Source organism: Parasteatoda tepidariorum, chromosome 8, assembly GCF_043381705.1.
Source record: "Parasteatoda tepidariorum isolate YZ-2023 chromosome 8, CAS_Ptep_4.0, whole genome shotgun sequence".
Classification (NCBI taxonomy): Eukaryota; Metazoa; Arthropoda; class Arachnida; order Araneae; family Theridiidae; genus Parasteatoda; species Parasteatoda tepidariorum.
The window spans coordinates 79,005,024-79,023,459 of NC_092211.1; the positions used below are offsets into that span (position 1 = coordinate 79,005,024).

General features: G+C 31.2%; 1 protein-coding gene across 1 annotated transcript; it reads right to left on the minus strand.

The window, feature by feature from the left end:
* Positions 1-755: 755 nt before the first annotated feature.
* LOC107450736 (uncharacterized) lies at positions 756-13,080 on the minus strand. The gene is made up of 5 exons (XM_043053475.2): positions 12,920-13,080; positions 10,497-10,540; positions 8,678-8,728; positions 4,247-4,303; positions 756-944 (listed from the first exon to the last, which is right to left on the minus strand). The coding sequence occupies exons 1-5, from the start codon at positions 13,026-13,028 to the stop codon at positions 819-821; spliced, it is 387 nt and encodes a 128-aa protein (XP_042909409.1). The 5' UTR covers positions 13,029-13,080; the 3' UTR covers positions 756-818.
* Positions 13,081-18,436: the final 5,356 nt, after the last annotated feature.

Sequence of the window (18,436 nt, forward strand, 5' to 3'; positions counted from 1 at the left end):
GGAGTCATATCAAAAAATATAAAGCAATGCAATACTTGTTCTACGTTTATTAAAGGTTGAAAAATATGTTTTATATCCTAAGATAACAATAAAAAAAAGGAAAATATATTGACTCCAAAACATTTTCATTTGGTATAGAAATTTTAATGAACATAACAACTTCCATATCATAATATTACTAAATATCAGAATTACATTGGATTATTAAATGTTTTTTGATATTTTAAAATGTAAACGAACGTCTCTTGTTTGAAAGTAAATTTTTATACCTGGAGAAGCTTCTTTCAACGTCTACTGATGTTATTGGTGCGTACTTGAGAAAGACGGTCTCACTTACTGACAATTCTTCTTCAATTTGAAAAGATGTTGGTTCGTCTTATTTATATCCTAGAGAATTTTTTCATTGTTTGGAAGAGAGTGTAATACTAAAAATTGATAAAAAAAAATAATAAAAATTGGAAAAAATTAACAGAAAACTTAAAAAATGCTTTAAAATGCAAAATATGCCCCAAAGTTTTAAAAAAATGCCCTATTAATCTAAAAAAATGCTCTAGAGGACAAAAAATGTCCAAAAATGCAAAAAATTATAAAAAATGCAAATGTCATCAAAATCCGGGCCCTAGTAATAATTATCGAAAATCTTTGCGTTAATCGTCTTCTTCATCTCTCTGACTTTCAAACCAATCTTTACATTCATACGACACATTTAATTGTAGTCACTCCTTGTCTTTTAAAAAAGAGCAAACAAAGTCCTATGTATGGTAATTACTTTAATTCATGTTATGTTAGTAAATTTTCATTTTAGATAACATATAGAACTATTTGGACAGGTGTTTTTGCATTTCCTTCTTCATTTCGGCCAACTGTGCTTCAAAAGACATTTGGCAGTTTGCAGGAATATTTATTTCATCCATTGCTTTCTTACCAAGCTGCATGAAGCACTCCTATGGAATAGAATTTTACTAATGAAAAACAAATCGTTATATAAACATATGGCTCAACATATAACTTATCAGTAACTGCACAATAAATTTTATACCAATGCATAAATTTCTTAAACGCATAGTTGGTTGCATAGTTGCATAGTTGGTTGCATAGTTGCATAGTTGGTTGAGTTGCATAGTTTTGTATTTTACTTAAATACAAATACGTAGTTGGTTGAGAAAAAAGTAAAACACTCACTCCCAGCAAATTTGTTGGTGAAGGGAAAAATGGACACGCATATACATCATCTTCGCAAGTTCTGATCGCATTTTCTTCAAAAGAAGTTTCTTGAACTCCGATAAGTTTTTCAATTTTTATACAAACTAAATATGCTCAAAATGTGTATTAAAAAAATGGATGCAGCTCAAAATACGTATTTAAGTAAAAGGTCACTGCTCAAAATACGTATTTAGGAAAACAGACACAGCTTAAAATGCGTATTTAAGAAAACATACACAGCTCAATTTGCCCCTTTAAGGAAATGGATGAACCCCAAAATGCATAAAAAAGGATTAATATGCATTTGATTCCATTTTTCAGAATATTCTTGTAAGCATTTTTCTTCATTGGAAGAATTAAATAATGATTCTAAGGAAATTCGTAATGCGCGGTCATTCTTAAATCACCTAGTAAATTTTTTTAATGTTATTACTTTTTTCAGCAGACTTTCAAGGTCTACAATTCCTTTTACACGATTGCTATAATTTATAATAGTGACAGTAAATATGTGCTAATAATCGTCGGAATTCTCTTTTCTAAATATCACTTAATCGTTCAGAGAATCTGAATCAAAGTATATTTATACCGGTATATTTCCTTCAAAAATAATATGTAGCGCTGATCAAGAAATTAATTAAAATACTCACGTTTGTTTCAGTTTTTAGTTACTTTTTAAAAATTGTAAAACTCATTTTAAACCTATTTTTAGATTTTTTCTTCGAAGGCAAAGTTTTCATAAAGTCTGTGGCCCTCTAGAGACAAGAATATTTTTATATTTGGGATTTTTTTTTATTTTTCATTTCTTGATAGCTTTTTGATTTCTTGATCTTTCGAGCTTCAGAAAGATATTTTGGTAAAATTAAGATTTTTAAAACTGAATGAGATGGTCTGAAAAGTTACATCCCGATCCCGAAGTCTTTGACTTTTTTCGTAATGATTATATTTAGTGTTTAAAAAAGTAAGCGGCATTCATGGTTAAGTTGTTAATATTTGGTTTTAATAGTGAATTTAAAAGTACTTTTTGCGCTGTATCTATTTTCTTTAGCATGTATTTTGAGTTATGTTCATTTTCTTAACTATGCATTTTGAGCTATGCCCACTTTCTCTAACATATATTTTGAGATATGCCCATTTTTAACATGTATTTTGAGGTATGTTCATTTTCTTAACTACTCATCTTGAGCTATGCCCCTTTTCATTTGAGCTATGCTCTTTCATTTCTATCTCTTATATTTACTCTATGCCTATTATTTAACAGGTATTTTGAGGTATTTTAATTTACTTAAACGCTCTCTTTGAGTCATGTCAATTTTTGGAAATATGCGATTTGAGCTGTGTCCACTATGAAACAGACATACTGAACTATGTCCAAAATATAAAGTTCTCAAACGATGCTATGTTACTTAAACTTAACATGCGAAAATTGTCTTAAAAATATGTATGCATTATTTTAATTAAGCATAAGTATATTGTTTAAATTTAACATGCGTATATTATTCATACAGTTTGATTTCTTTTCCTCTTAAATTTTTTTTATTGCTTTCGAGTTTTTTTTTCTAAGTAAGTGGAGAATCTAAATTTCGAAAATAATTTTTCGTCAGTATTTTGTTACTTTATTTTGAAATAATTAAAAGAAGCCCAGTTAAGAACATTTCGCTTACAATTGCGAAATTCATTTGTTCAAAAATAATTCCACACAATCAATAATTCTGAATAATTATTTATTATTATTTTACTCAATTTTAGAGCCAAATAAATTTGGATTGATAGATACAGTGTAAGGTTGGTTTTGATGATAGGAACCAGATAATCGTGTAAGGTTGATTTTGATGTCAGAAGCAACCTAGATAGCAGGCGTTCTCACCGCAAACGTTATATTTTCATTTTTATTTGGTTAGCATAGGAAGGTTGACTAACTAATCCTTTTTTACAACTGAGTAGAAATATTAATATGCAAAGCTTATTTCTTTTTTGATTAAATAAAGGCATGTAAAAACCTTTAGAAAAATAGATCACTTTTTAGATTTATTTACAGATACTGTAAACAGTACTATTACAGGTTTTTTAATTCATTCCAGCACTGTCGAGGCTCTCAAATGAATTTTTTTCTTTTTTGTGTTGAAAACTTAATGATCAGGCCAATCTTCACTTTTAAAGTGTTAAAGAAAGTTTATAAAAGCTTGACCAAATAAACCGTGTTTCAGTGATGGTCATGAAATCTAAAATAAACCTTTAGAAGGGAAATTCATCGTCAGTTTGAGACCGCTTTGCATTCCTGATTTGCGAATGATGATTCATCCTCGCTTTCAGAAAGTTTTTCTAGTCTTGTTTTGAGAGATTTTAGATTCATTTTGGCAGATATTTTAGTAGATTGAATCTCGATATAAGAGGATTGTTTTGGCAAGCTTAATAATATGAGCCTCTTATCGCATTAACCAGAAGAGGTAACCTTAACAAAATTTCAAGCTTGCATGGTTAGTCTGCTAATCTTTTATAAACCTTGTTGCACTTCACCATCTCAAGGTTTAATTCTGATTTTATGACCATCACTAAAATAAGGTTTATTTGCGCAAGCTTTTATATACTTTTTTAACATTTTAAAAGTGAAAGTTGGCCTGATCACTAAGTTTTAAAATCAAACAAAAGGCTGAATTTGAGAGCATGGACAAAGCTAAAATGAAAAAGAAACGAAGAAGAAGGCAAAACAAGATTTACAGTAAGACCTAAAAAATTTGATTTTTGGTTAAGTTTTTTGTACGACTTTGCTCATTCTTTAAAGAAACAAACTTGGCATACTAATATTTGTAAGTTTAAAAAAGGATTAATTATTCAACCTTTCTATGCCAATGAAATGAAAAAGAAAATACAACGTTTACCGTAAGGTTGCATGCTATCTGGAATAGTTCTTGAGAAAGGCAATTTTAAGAATAAGATATTCTAGATTTTTTTCTTCTAAATTTGGCAAAGTTACTCAGGTTGATATTTTTTTTGGAATCACTCGACAAAATTATGTACATTAAAAAATATGTTTTTATTAACTTACGTTAACTTCTTGCTTTTCTTCGTCTGATTTCGACTTCATAAATTCTACAAACTTGGGCTAAAGAAGAAAAAAAAGAATAATATTACAGAGATATATGCATGGCAATCAAAAGATATTTCAAAATGGCATTCAAAAGATATTTCAAAAGAAATAAAGCTTCCAAAAAAGACATAGAAAGCTATCTATAATAAATCCAAAAATCATCTGAAAAGATATATTTACATAACTAATGATATTCTATTAAAATAATTCCAATTACAAACTTAGATTGCAGACCAATTATAACATCTGATTATTATAGGCTTAATTTATGTTTCAGTCGACAGTTAAAAAATATTAACTTTCAGAGTTGCTGACAGGTAACATGTACCTTTTGTACATATTTCTTATTGTGTTTGAGCTTTAATTTTACCCGTTAAAGTTAAAGAATTTCTTCTAAAAATCTTCAATGCCATCAAACGTTTTACTGCTAACGAAGGAATTAAAATTGCTTTTAAATTATAACCTAAATAAATTTCCGCATCTCATCCGACCTATTTCTTTTATTCGAATAAGAAAACTTTAAATTAATTGAGTCGCCCTTTTTGGCGTCAAAGTGCGCGCTGTGTTAGATTGACTTTCTGCCTTAGAAAGACACGTAGGAGAGAGTTGGACAAAACGGGATACCATTATTGTTCTTACTTGCTACTGAAAATCTGTTTAAGAGAACCACACATTATTTTGTTTGTAGCTGCTTCACTTATTGAAGCACAGAAAAAACATATTTTAAACTAATTTTAATGACTGTGAAATAGGAAATTTTTTTTTCCCAAACTCTTACATATCCCGTTTTAACATACCTGGGTTGGACAAAACGGGACAGGGCTTACAATGTTTAATTTTTTGTGTAAAACTAACTGAAAAGCATAATTAACTTTTAGAAAACTATAAAGCAAAATTTCTAAAAATTGTATTCATGGGATTTTATTGCTTCTAACATTTTTATATAGACTGTTGTTTTGTAATTAAGTACACAAAAATTATGATACTACATATGTTTTTAAAGATTTCCTGGGTTTTCAAACATGAACGCTTATTCCATAATTTTCACTGTCATGATGTGTCTGGTACCCTTAAGAGGAATTTTTTAACAGTTCTTTATTCAATTATCTTGGTTCTTTCTTGTAGTTTAATCATCCTTTCTTCTTCTTCCATTTCTAATGCACTTTTATATGGAGGTGATGTTATTACTACAGTTTTCTTCTTTCTCTTATCAGCCATTTTTTCTGGGAGCAGTCTTTTTACTTGAGGTACAGGTAGAGCACACTTTGGGGAGATGGAAAAGGGTAGCTTTGGTCGATAACAAGATAGATCTAATCCTTTCCCCCATGAGGATGTCGCAGTTTGGTCTACTCCCACGATGTCCCTCGAAGATGTTGAAGGTTGCTCTTGGTCTTTGCTCACATCAGTCTGGTGTCCAGCGCCTGGAGGTTCTTGTTGCAGGTCTGACATCAGGTGATCAGTAGTGACAGAGGGTGGAAACAAGAGATCTGGGAAGACGTTGGGATTGTAAGGACTTATGCCAGTTTTATAAAAACCCTTTAACGGTATTTTTTGTAGCAGCTGCCCGTGAGTAGGTTGAACAGTTTTGCAACCTCGTAAGTAATAACGTACCTACCTGAATGGTTGAACAGCCGCTTTCGAACTTCTTGTTCATAATACACGCTCAGTGGAGCCATGAAACTGACATCCAGGGGATGAAGGCGATGAGTTGTATGTGGTGGGGGGGAGTTTAAGATGATTACATTATTTTCTCTTGCCAAATTTACAAGTTAAAAACTCTTGGTGCGGGTGTTGTTTCCATCAATCAGCAACAGTATTGGCTTCTTATGCCTAGGGTTGGAAAATTCTACGAACTTTTTAAACCAAACAGTGAAGCTCTCCTTAGTGATCCAGCTGGGCTCGTGATACACTGCAAACGATCCTGGGATCCATGAGACTTGGATTTTCCTTCACTCGAGGAAATACAAGCATAGAAGGGACGAATACCCCAGCTGCACTGATGCATGTTTCAACAGTAACCAAAACTCCTCGTTCGGCTGAAGACAAGCTACCTACTTACTTTTTGATTCGTAGACTCAACACTTTTGAAGGCTTGTTTGGCACTGTTAGAATTCCTGTTTCATCAATATTTTAAATATCATTTGGAGTAATCTTATGTTTACCTAATAAAGAATTCAAATGTTAAAAAGATTGCTTAACTGCAGTGCGATTGAACCCTTTTGCTCGGGCCATATTCGTGGGTTCTGGATTTCGGAGGCTAAGTTATTTTTGTCTGCCAAAAAATGAATGCAACCAACACTTTCAGTAATTTTTTTCCTGTGCTAAAATTATGTTTAATATTGTTTCTCTCACCTAACTCAAACGCTAGCATTCGTATGTCCGTTAGAGTTAGACTAAATAATCTCTCTTTTAGTGTCAATACATGTTCATGCTTTTTTTCTTGTTCAGCATTGAATACTGTCTCATATCTGTCCAACTTTTTCACTGCCACCAATTCAGGGGTCAATGTATTTGTACGAGTCTTTTTTTACCTCTCTTTCAATATAGTAATAACAATATAATAGAAATAATAATAATAATAATAATGATATAGTAACTATAATTTCAATATAGTAGAAGTAATAGGCTAACAAATAAATAGGTGGATAAAACGGGACATAAAAAACTTAATCCCGTTTTATCCAACTCATAAGTGTCCTGTTTTGTCAAATCCGATACTTTTCGAAACAAACAGGGCAGCTGCCTAAACTTGAAAGAAAAATTAGATAGCCTTCATATGGGAATACTCGTTTATAAATGCTTCAGCAAACGTAATACTCATCGGAATTGTAATTCCATGTATGTAGGCAGTGCAATGCAAAAAAACAACGCACGTAAATGTAGAAAATTGCAAAGAAAATAGAGTAAAAACGTTCTGAGACCTACAACTTTCTATCAACTAGTGATCTCGAGGCGGGACACACCGAGAGTGATATAATCACGATCGAATAACAAGTTTCTGTCGTTGTTCGCGAGATAGCTGCAATAGTCTGGTCCCTAGGCGACGTATCCAGTTTTTATCCAACTCTCCCCTACAGGATATTGTGCTCATTTTACACATAAATTCATTCGTTAGCTTTTATATTTGTCTATTTATCACTTTTATTAATAAATAGAAAGATTATTATGCTTCCTAAAGCCCTTTCGAAAAGCAAAAGTATAAATATTCAGCAAAAGTATAAATATGACAGTATTAATTAATTTGAGCTAAAAGTACAGTTTGTTTCCCACAAGAACTAAAAAAAAAGCAATCACTGAAACTTAAAAGAGATTAACTGATCGAATGATTTCGTTAACAAAGCATAGTGCATAAAATTGCAAAAAGAAAAAAAAATGAAAAGATCGCTAGTCTATTTTTGGGTTAAGTTACTCATATTTACTGAAAAATGACAAAATTTTCGAAGAATTAAAATCACTAAATACGTTTTAAAATTAAAATCCAAAAATTTTAAATAATTTTGATGATTGTAGTGTATACAGCAGTAAGCTACTAATTTTAATGTTATTAAAATTTTATGACTTTATTTAGAGCACATAGATACATGGACCGGTTTAGATACATAAACTGGCATACGGACACTAAATTTTATTAGTTAATTAATAAAAAAGCAAAGCTCAAATCAAGTAATTTACGATTCATGATCACAGTCAAAAATATGATACATATGAAGGATTTTGATTAATTGTTGAAAACAATTTAAATAAAAGCATCAAAATTAGGGGATGTTGAAATTTAAAGTTCGCTGGACTATTCAAAAACAGACACGGATTTAACATACTGCTGTTTAAAATTAAAGGTATTTTTTTGATTTCATTAATAATTTTAAGAAACAGATGATTGATTTAAACAAAATTTGATAAGTAGATAAATTGATGTAAAACAAACAAAATAACCAGGCAATAATACACTCATAATAACTTTAATCGGAGTTGGAACGTATTGAACAGCTGTAACGGTATCATCCAAGTAAAAAAAAATTCAATAGGTATAATGGTCGTCTCTCAATAAATTTTCAATAAACCGTGACCTACACATCAATGAAAATAAAGAATACACCACGATTTCCTTCAGGAAATAGGTTAATTTATATTTTTTATGGCAATGCCCCGAAAATAGCTGTAAATAGCTATATTATTTAAAATAGACAGGGAATGAACAACACGTATCAAGCCATGGCCAAGCTTGTTTTTCATTGCTCTATCTTTTAATGGCCGGCAATGACGGCTATTACCATGACGGTTATTTATTTTTACTGAAATAATCAGAAGCAAATTGATTAATACAGACATTGTAGTTCTGTGTTAAAAACTTAATGCATAAAATTTAATAAGAGTTAATTTTCAACTTACAAATGTGGTTTTTCTTCGTTCTGGATCACCACCACAGTGGTACTGAGCGAGCTATTAAAAAAAATAATAGTTAATTACCAAACTGCATAAGTTTTTTCTGGTTAGTCAAATTAAGCTCGTTTAGAGAAACAATGAGAGATATTATTCGAATTAATTAGTGAATCAAATATCACAGTAGGGAATACCAAGCAAAGAGCCCTTTTTTCTGAAAACTTCAATTTTAGGGTATTACCTAACACCACCAAAAAACACCAATTTTAGAGTATACCAAGCAAGTACGCACACACTCCTATCGAATTGTTATGAATGTTAATCCAGTTATTATTAATATTACATTGTTATTATTATAAAATTATACTTTTCTTATAACAGAAAGCGAAATAAAATTATTCTCTTTTCCTCTTGTTCCTTCTAGTAAAATTAACCCTCTTGTAGCACCATAAAATTACTTATCTAAACAATACCTAGGCATTGCTTCATGTGCCAAGTTTGTCTTTATCAAACTTATTTTTTAAGTATCTAATACTTCTAATATGCCGTCCGGCCTGTGTAGGGGACGGGAAACTGTCCTTGCATCAGAAAGGTTCTGAGTTCGAATCCCGGGCAAGGCATAAATGTTCTTTCCTTCTCTGTACTATCTGTCCTCACTGTAGGAGTGACGTTGGCCCACCTAATATGGTTCCCCTGAAAGAGAGGCCAACAAAAATCGCCCTGTATATGCCTGAATTGATGGATGTTAACACAGGTGGGCATTGGGAAAAAAATACTGCTAATATTGTAACATTGGAAAAAAAAAACATTAAGAGAGACAGAGCTGAGCCTTTAGAAATTCTTCACTTTCGGTTTATCAACCTGAGATTGACACAGCATCTCGGAAACGAATGCATAAATCTTATTGAAATTTTTATCTATCGTAGACATAGTTGACTTGGTGAGCGAAAAGTTTTTCTGTCATCACAACTTATTTTATAAAGCAAGTTGTAGTCTAGATTGTATCGAAAAACCTGGGGGAGAATTGACTCCGGAAAAAGAGCTCGTCTTCCAATGAGGTGAACCGGATTCGAATCCCTGCTATGACTGGTCGATACGATTTCCACATCCAGATTGCACCGACCACTACGCTAACGTAAAATATCCTCAGTGGTAGACGGATCATGGGTTAGAGTCCCCTTGTCCCCAGGCTAACCGTGGAAAGTTCTCGTGGTCTTTTTCTCCATGTAACGCAAATGCGGGTTAGTTCCGTTAAAAAGTCTTCCACGAAGGCAAATTTCTCCCATTACTTGACCCAGGAGTTCCCTTGTCTTCTGGAATTAGGTTCAAAATCACAAGGCTACAGAGTTCAGCATTAGTAGCGTAAACCCATAATTGGATCGGCTGTAACTATTTGAAGACAATCTACATGTTATTATGGATAAATTAAAGACAATGAGCTTAACGTCACTTTTTGAAAATTTTGAAAAGACGAGTTTTGATTCTTACACCACTTATTCTACTTCATTGCATATAATTATCATATAATGTATCTCAAGAAGAACTTTGCTATAAAGTGAGATAATTCTACGATTTGAAATGGTTGTTATCTAATAAAGAGCTTAAATTTGAAGTCAATCAGTAAAGATTTGTTTGAGTTGAGAAAAATAAAGTTTCGAAAAATGCTTTAAGAGCTGCGTGAAGTTTCAATATTCGAGCACATCGATATTTCTTATTTCTCTTTGTTTGGGGCTTATCATTTCAAGATATAAGGCAGTTTTTAAGCGAAACAATAAGTTGTTTTCAAAACCAAAGTGGCTCTTAAATAAATTAAACGAAAAACACTTACTGCTAGTCTCGTGGCACACTCTACCTGTCCACTTTGAGCGAGATCTGAAATGAAAATGAAAGAAAATAACATTAAATACATCAAAATTAAAAATAAATAACAATATAGCCGCTGTGATTGTCTCCGATATCGTTGTTTTGGACGTTCAAGACTGATTATATTTTGATTTGCTGCTTACGCAAATTTGAAATTTGTTTCGTGTGTATAAACCATTGGTGAATATATTTTTAGTTAGAAAAAGAATGTCAGGCTTGAGTTATCAAGTGTTTAGTTATAGAACGTTATTAAATTACTAAAATATCACAATTAAAAATCACCCAGTACGAAAATCATCAATTATAAGAAATTGGGGCGTGGTGGCTCAAAAGATGGAGCCCTCGCCTTCCTATGAGATGAACCGGGTTCTCAGTGATATGCTGGTCGAAATGAATTCAGCACCTGGCCCTCTCTGACCACAGTGCTGATGTAACATAACCTTAGTGACGGATCATGGGTTAGAGTCCCTTTCCCATCAGGCTAACTGTGGAAGTTTTTCGTGTAACGCAAATGCAGGTTGGTACCATCAAAAAGTCCTCCATGAAGGCAATTTCGTCCTGTACTTCATTCAAGAATTCCCTTAACTTCTACTAGGGTTCAAAATTACAGTTGAAAATTAGTTGAACATTATTAGTTATAAACTCAAAACTGTTAAACGATGGTTAAAAAAAAATATTAGAAATTATCGAGAATTATAAAATTGACTAATGTCACAATTAAAAAAACATCGATGTCACATTTGAAAAAGCATCAATGTCACATTTGAAAAAACATCAATGTCACATTTAGAAAAACATCTATGTGACAATTTTGAAAACAAAATCAAATCACAGTAAGAATATATGTTGTACAGCTTTAGTGATTGTAACATTGTCACAGTTAATAAAAGCATTAAAAATATCAATGCTTTTATTAATTGCACAAAATATAGAATATTTTCGGATTAAATACATTAAAAAAGAAAGACTGTTACTATCTGAATGTTTTCATTAATTTATAAAAGCTTACGTCTACAAGCAAACTACAACTAAAATTTACATGATTTAAAATTTTCCACATTTTTTTTTTTTCAATCTGAGTAACTTTTATTGTTTCAATGCAGTTTTTTGCTTGATTAACATCAGCATGATTTTAAGTAAGTGATGATCTTGTGAATATTAGTTTATTTTTCTGACACAGAAAAATGACTTTTTACTTAAACAAATCATTGAGGGAAATCGTAATTATCAATGAATTGAAATTATGCATTTGAAAGTGTTATTGCTAGAATGCGTAAATCGGAAAACGTTATTTTTCTTCTTGATATAAAACTATAAATTTTCAAGAATAACATTAAAATAAAATTAAAAATTTCCTGAAGAAGCCGAAGCTAGAAGTTTTTCCTCAGTCAATTGACTACAACTTTTTTTAAACATTTCAACTGTTTAAGAAACACTTCATTAAACAAAAAACTGACCAAGTAGTTTTTTTCCAATATATTGACGCAAAATAAAAGACATTCTGCGCAACAATTTTTAAGCGAAAAATCAAATTTTAATGCAATACTGTGAGTGAGAGAGTTTAAAAGACCGTGCTCTTGAAAAGTTTCTTTCATATTGTCAGCTTACTACTCAAAAAATTCGAAGTAAAACACTATATGATATTAAAAAAAACCCGTCTAATTCTGATAAGTTCGATGTTTAACGTCCGATTTTTTTTTAATCATCTCTGTAAAATTGACCCCTTCGTTGGTCTCGGGAAGATTACTTTCCACCCACATGATCCTATAAAATAAACCTGCTGGAAGAACAAAACACATTATAATATGGGCTTGCCACTGTAACAATGGGGACACTAATTCCTGCTTCAGTTTTGTGCTGCCATCTATTGTTCAATCGATTGAATAGAATTATCTCGTGTGAGAACATTTTTGATATGAAAACTGTCTTGGTGTGACATTTATACTGCTCAACAATTCTACAACAAATGTGAGTAAAACACTATTTCTTTTTTAAATTATGCTTTCTTATTTCGCATATTTCTAGACATTTTGTGGCAGTAACTATCTAATATTGTATAACAAATAATATTTCTTTGAATACTGTTTTTAAATTGCAAATAAAACATAGAAAATTTGGAGAAATTCAAAAAAGAAATTTAAAAATAATTAAACTGAAGAATTGTGAAATGGGCCGCTTCTTTTGCCAGGAGGTGTTCTATCCTTTCCTTTTTCCAGCTCTTTTAGAACTGCGGTGTTGTTACTACTGATAACTGATATGCTTGGTTTTCTGTACTTAATTCAATAAACGTTTATTTTATAAGTTTAAATCTCACAAGCTATAAGTTCCAGGAAACATAACCATCGTCTTAGGAGCTATAAGACCAATAATAATAATAATAAATCATACCTAGCTGTTTCTTCAAAAAGCTTTTTATTAAACCTGAACAATCATCTCCGTTGACGAAATTAATGCAGATGGTACAAACTAATACAACAGCAACTAATGCACACTTCATCTTTGAATGGTAAATTCTTAGAACGGACCTATCTTCAGATTAAGCGTTGCGTATTTATATAATTTCAAAAAACTGCCAAATAGGTCTTCACGAAATTCATTAAATAAGAATTACGATGTTGATGAATGATGCATTGTTCACGAAGCAAAATATTTCCTTTTAGTCAAAGAAAACATAGATTGACACGAAATCAGCAAATATGATTCTAATCTTTGGGAAACAAAAATAACATGTTTTGCCATTTATTTCCCATATAGGAGACATTTCGTGCTAATTATAAGCATCTGCTGCTCAATTGTACCTTGCTTTTGCATTTAATTTGTTTTTCAATATTTCATGATTAATGAACTTTTAGTTTATTCCAATAAATTGATACGTTTAGAAAAGGCAAAATAAGCTTAAATCGATGCATGAAAATATCAAGGACAGCAACTCATTATTTTATTTTATTTATTTATTTATTTGTGAATGGTTTATTTATTGTTCTAGAAGACTCCACTCCGAACTTGTTTTGCTCTCCAATCTCCGTGGTTAATCCTCATCCATCTTTGTTTTTGTTCCTTAAATTTCGATATTATTTATTTAAAGGTCATTATGTTTATAATATGCATAATTATTATAATTTTATGCGCGAACAATTTGTTGGCATATTAATCGTAACAAAATGAAAGATTACTTGCATTTGAAAAGTAATCAACTATACTTGAAAAAAGAATGCGTAATTTAGGAATGCGGAATGCTTGACCCAGTAAGAAAAAAAATGAGAAGTCAACAATATATTTTAAGGTAACCTTATTGCGTACAACAGTTCATATTGGAAATTGCCTTTATCTCTCTTAAGTGGTTTGCATTTGTAAAAATTTCGATATAAATATTAAGATTTATATCAGGCAACATCTAATCTCTTTTTCTTAATTTTTTTTAAATTTTATTTTTTAATTGTTTTTCTTTTCTTTCTTTCTTTCTTTCCCTTTCTTTTCCTTTTTTTTTACTTTTGGTATTAAGCCAAGTACAATTTTATAAAATGAATATTTCGAGAGAGATCAATTTTTCTACACCAACGGATAAATAAAAATTATTTAAAAAAGTGAAATAAAAATTCGCGGAAAAGAGCACCAGAAATTGCAATAACTTTCGAACATATTGGAACTTCAATAAAAGTACAAATACAGAGCATGAATGAAAATATTCTTCTAAGCATGCCAAATTTCAAATTTCGCCTGTGGATGTATTTCAGCGGGCAGTAAATCATCGTGGATGTTATTATTTTATAAAAGTTCAACAGTTAATAATTCTCGAACTGACTATCGAAAGCTAAGTTTTTTTTAAATTCCACCGTGGTTTCTGCACATTTCTTTCTTCCTCAATGAACCTCTGAACCTTGTAATTTTTGCGATGCGCTTGTGATTTTATAAAGAACTAAATCATGCAGGGCTGTAAAAGTTGAATACAAGATTATTCGATGCAATAGACCTGTTTCAGTTACGATAGAAGTGTTTCAGTTCTCCTAATATCAATGAAATCCAAACTTTAGATTTCATATTTATTTATTTATTTATTTTTTTAAAATTTCATTTATGCATAGAAAACCGAGTGTATAAGTATTCTCTCCCGATAAATCCACGTTTTGGACTGCCGACAAGTAGAGTTTAGGTCACAGAAATTTGCGCTGGAAAACTTCTCCTAACCGCAACTTCGCATGCTATAACGCTAAAAAGTGTTTTTTCATTAGATTTACATGGTTTTCGTACGAGTTGCATGTTTGCAGTTCAAAAGGTCACCATTTTTTTCTATTTGAAAAATAACTTAGTTTAGTGCCTCTACACATGCGCTGAGACAAAAGTATGGTCAAAACTACTTGAATATGGTAAACGTTACCGTATTTTCTTACTCTATGGAAGAATTACAAACTGCCATACAATATAGGGGCCTACTTTGCTATGGAAAAATTACAAAAGTGTTTGGTAATTTTTTCCCAAGCGCTTTCGTCATGTCTTTTAGTAAAATTAACGTAAAATGTGGTTCCATTACCATTTTGTTTGGCAGTAAAAGAGGTAAAATCTAGTAAATATATCAAAAGAGTTGGTAATTTTTACAGTACTAATATAATTTGAGAAAAAGCGAAAAAGTTCAATAGTCTTCATTTTATTTAGCAAATACTTGTTAACTCATTTTTGGTCAATTGCTTGTTTTTATTTCTATGTAAACTATGAGCTAACATTTACCTGCTTTTACAGCTGCAAAAATCATACTTGACCACACAAGCTTGCATATATATGTGTAACAATAAATAAAGGGAAAAAAACTTGAATGATAAATTTTTTTTCTTCATTTATACGCTTTACAGGGGTCTTCCGGGCGGAGCAATCTCGCCTACCTCTGTACATCAGAGCGTTTGTAGGAAAGATAATACCTCTTGGCAAAGTAGGCCCCTATATTGTATGGCAGTTTAACTGATAGCCATACATTCTAGGGGCATTGTTTGCCGCGCGATATCTCTCCTTCTATATATATATATATATATATATATATATAAACACCCCCCTTGAGCTCAGACAGAATGGCAAAAATAAAAATTTTAGTTCAAATTAATTGAGCTATTACTTTTTAAGACCATATATTTTTATCTGCCTTATGCCTACTTTTTTTTTCTCGCTATATTTCTCAGAATACTGAAAAAAACATTTACTACAGAGATGCCAACTGCTCCGGACACACCAAAATAATTTAAAAAACGGTAAATAACTAAAAAATAAATTTTGCACATAATTGACTACTTTTGCTTGCTTTTTAAAAGGTATAGCATAACATAAGTATTATAAAGTGGTGAATTATATAAGCCTACGAACTATTTAGAAATAGTGGTGGATAAAAATCTACTAAATTGAATTTATAAAACCAAGAGTCACAATTGATAAACTACCACTTTAAAATATATATTTGCTGTCCAGAGCAAATTGGCATCTCTGTTACTATAATAGGGTTGTACTTTTGAAACCAAATTCACGTGATACTGTTACGGACTGGTTCCTTTCTGTCCTACCAGTATAGTTTTCGAGACTGGCTGTCATTCGCGAGGTCTTTACGCGATGACTCTGGAATCCTAGACGTTCTGTCGTCTTTGAGACAATTCGAGAATTTTGGAGATGCGGTGAAAAGTTATATAAAAGGGGGAACGGAGTACAGTGGAGGCAGTTAGTCAGACTAAGAGTTATCTCTGCCGCTTGTCTTTCGGAGCTTGTCGCTAAATCTGCTTTGATTTATCTCAACAAAAAGTTCATTCAATCCCCGAACCCGTCGCCGCCACTATTTCGACTAGTGAAGAAATCAGTAACAATACCATTGGAGATACTGTGCTCGTTGAAGTTATTCATTCCAGCTCGAAACTTTGAGATCGTAGCATAGCGGATATTTCTGTACCAATCCATATATATATATACTGTTCTTGAATCTTCAGGATGTCAAAACGCAAGAATTTAACAATTTTTAATTATTTTGAGAAAAAACCGCGACCTGAAATTAGTGAGGTGGCAGCATCTAGTACCAATGTAAGTTTTTCTGTTGTACAGAAATGTGATACTTCCGTTGAAGAAAACGTTTCTAGCATAACAAAATCTGATGAATGTCAAAGTGGCCCTCAAAGTGTTACTTCCCACCCATATGACATTGGACCTTTTTTTAGAAGATATTACATTATGTTCTTAAACTTAAAAAAATCAAATCAAAATTTAACTAAACAATGTTGTCCAAATGAAAAGTCGAAATTGTCCAGCTGTCTAAATTAGGGAAATAATAGTGCTTTATTACAGACTCGAATTTCTTTTAGTAGTTTCAGAAAATTATGAACACCGCCCCTTTGAAAAAATTCTGCGTACGCCACTGAGTGTGAGCACATATGTTTACAAATTTCTGATGTTAAATTCGCGATTCCAACGCTTGAGTGCGCCCTCTAGCGGGAGCCTGAAAATATCAGGCATTTAGTTCCATCATAATCATTGGCAAAGTCGAACGCCATTTTCTTAGTAGCAAATAAGAAGCAAAATTTCCCTAAAGAAAAGACAGACGAACTTGAAAAAACGAACCAGTAGATTGGTAAATCTTTCAGAAACAGAACGCTCCCAACATTTGAAGAAATTTCCCAATAATTTTTTCCTTTCTACTGTCAACAAACTTGCAACCGATAACTTCCACACTGTACTGATGTGTGTAGTACGGTAAAATCCATTTTTTTGTCTTCAATTAATTACAAATTAAAGTGAAGTAAAACATTTCTTACTTTATTCCAATTGATAAATATGATTTCAGAACGTGCAGAACTGTAATAGTTTTAGAATAGTATATATTTCTGAATCTATATAATTCGAAAAACAACAATAAAAAAATCATCCGAATTACTTGAAATAATATCATTTATGTTGATAATTAATAAAATTTTATAGTTTTCTTGGTAAGTATTTTTTAATTTTGAATGATAAATTTCAACTAGAGTTCAGCTATTCTGTTTTTCAGTTACATATTGAAATTCATATCGAGATCTTGCAATTATAAAATTTTATTGTGTGGTATGTCCTCTTAAAGTAATGAATGGATAATCTATGTATATATTATTTGAGAATAAAGTTTATAAACGAAGAACAAATAATTTTGGAATTCTCCCGATTTATAAAGCAGTATTACAATTTTACTTGTACTTGTTAATAATTTACCTTTGTTAAAAATTACTTGTAGATATTTTTTTTTCTTATTTGATGATAATTTTCTATAGAATGGTTTTCTACGTCCGATTATGAATAAAAACAAAAAAGAAACATGAAAGTTTTTTATTTTAATGTGAGGAATTTTAAGAATCGTTTTTTCGTTTCGTAAGCATTCTTTATTTTACGTTTTTTAGTTTCTAAATAATGATTTTTATTGAAACTTAAATTTTTTGATAAAAATTGTTTTCAAAAAACTTTTTTGCTAAATTAAATTACATAAAATTGTGAGCTTATGTATACTTTTTGCATATTTTAATGTTTGAAGTAATATGATTCTTAAAACTATGGAATGTAAAGTTTAAATAGGCTTTTCATGTTATATCATTAAATTTATTAAAACTATTTCTCAGGCATTTGGTTTTAACTCTAATAAGAAGATGCATCTCTTTATTTAGAAATATTTTTCAGATGTGCTTTGGATGTTCCTTCTCTAAAAAAAAAAGAGATACCATTTTGTTTTCGTTTGCAAAAGAAACAATATCAAACATTTATCTTTTTCAAATTTAATAAGTCACAATAAAGAAGGAACGTTACAATGCTACACTGAAGACATTTACAGAGCAACTGAATGACTGTTCTGATGGAAATCGCAGGAATTCGTCTCATACGACAACGCCCCCTATAGTTCGTTGTGATTGCGAATTCTTTTCT

Bases quoted from the DNA above. Each gene is read 5' to 3' on its own strand.
- LOC107450736 (XM_043053475.2), bottom strand. From the start codon at position 13,028: ATGAAGTGTGCATTAGTTGCTGTTGTATTAGTTTGTACCATCTGCATT. The intron at 10,541-12,919 runs GTATGATTTATT...TTTTCATTTCAG, and splicing joins CTTTTTGAAGAAACAGCTAG to ATCTCGCTCAAAGTGGACAG. The intron at 4,304-8,677 runs GTAAGTTGAAAA...TTTCTTCTTTAG, and splicing joins AACGAAGAAAAACCACATTT to CCCAAGTTTGTAGAATTTAT.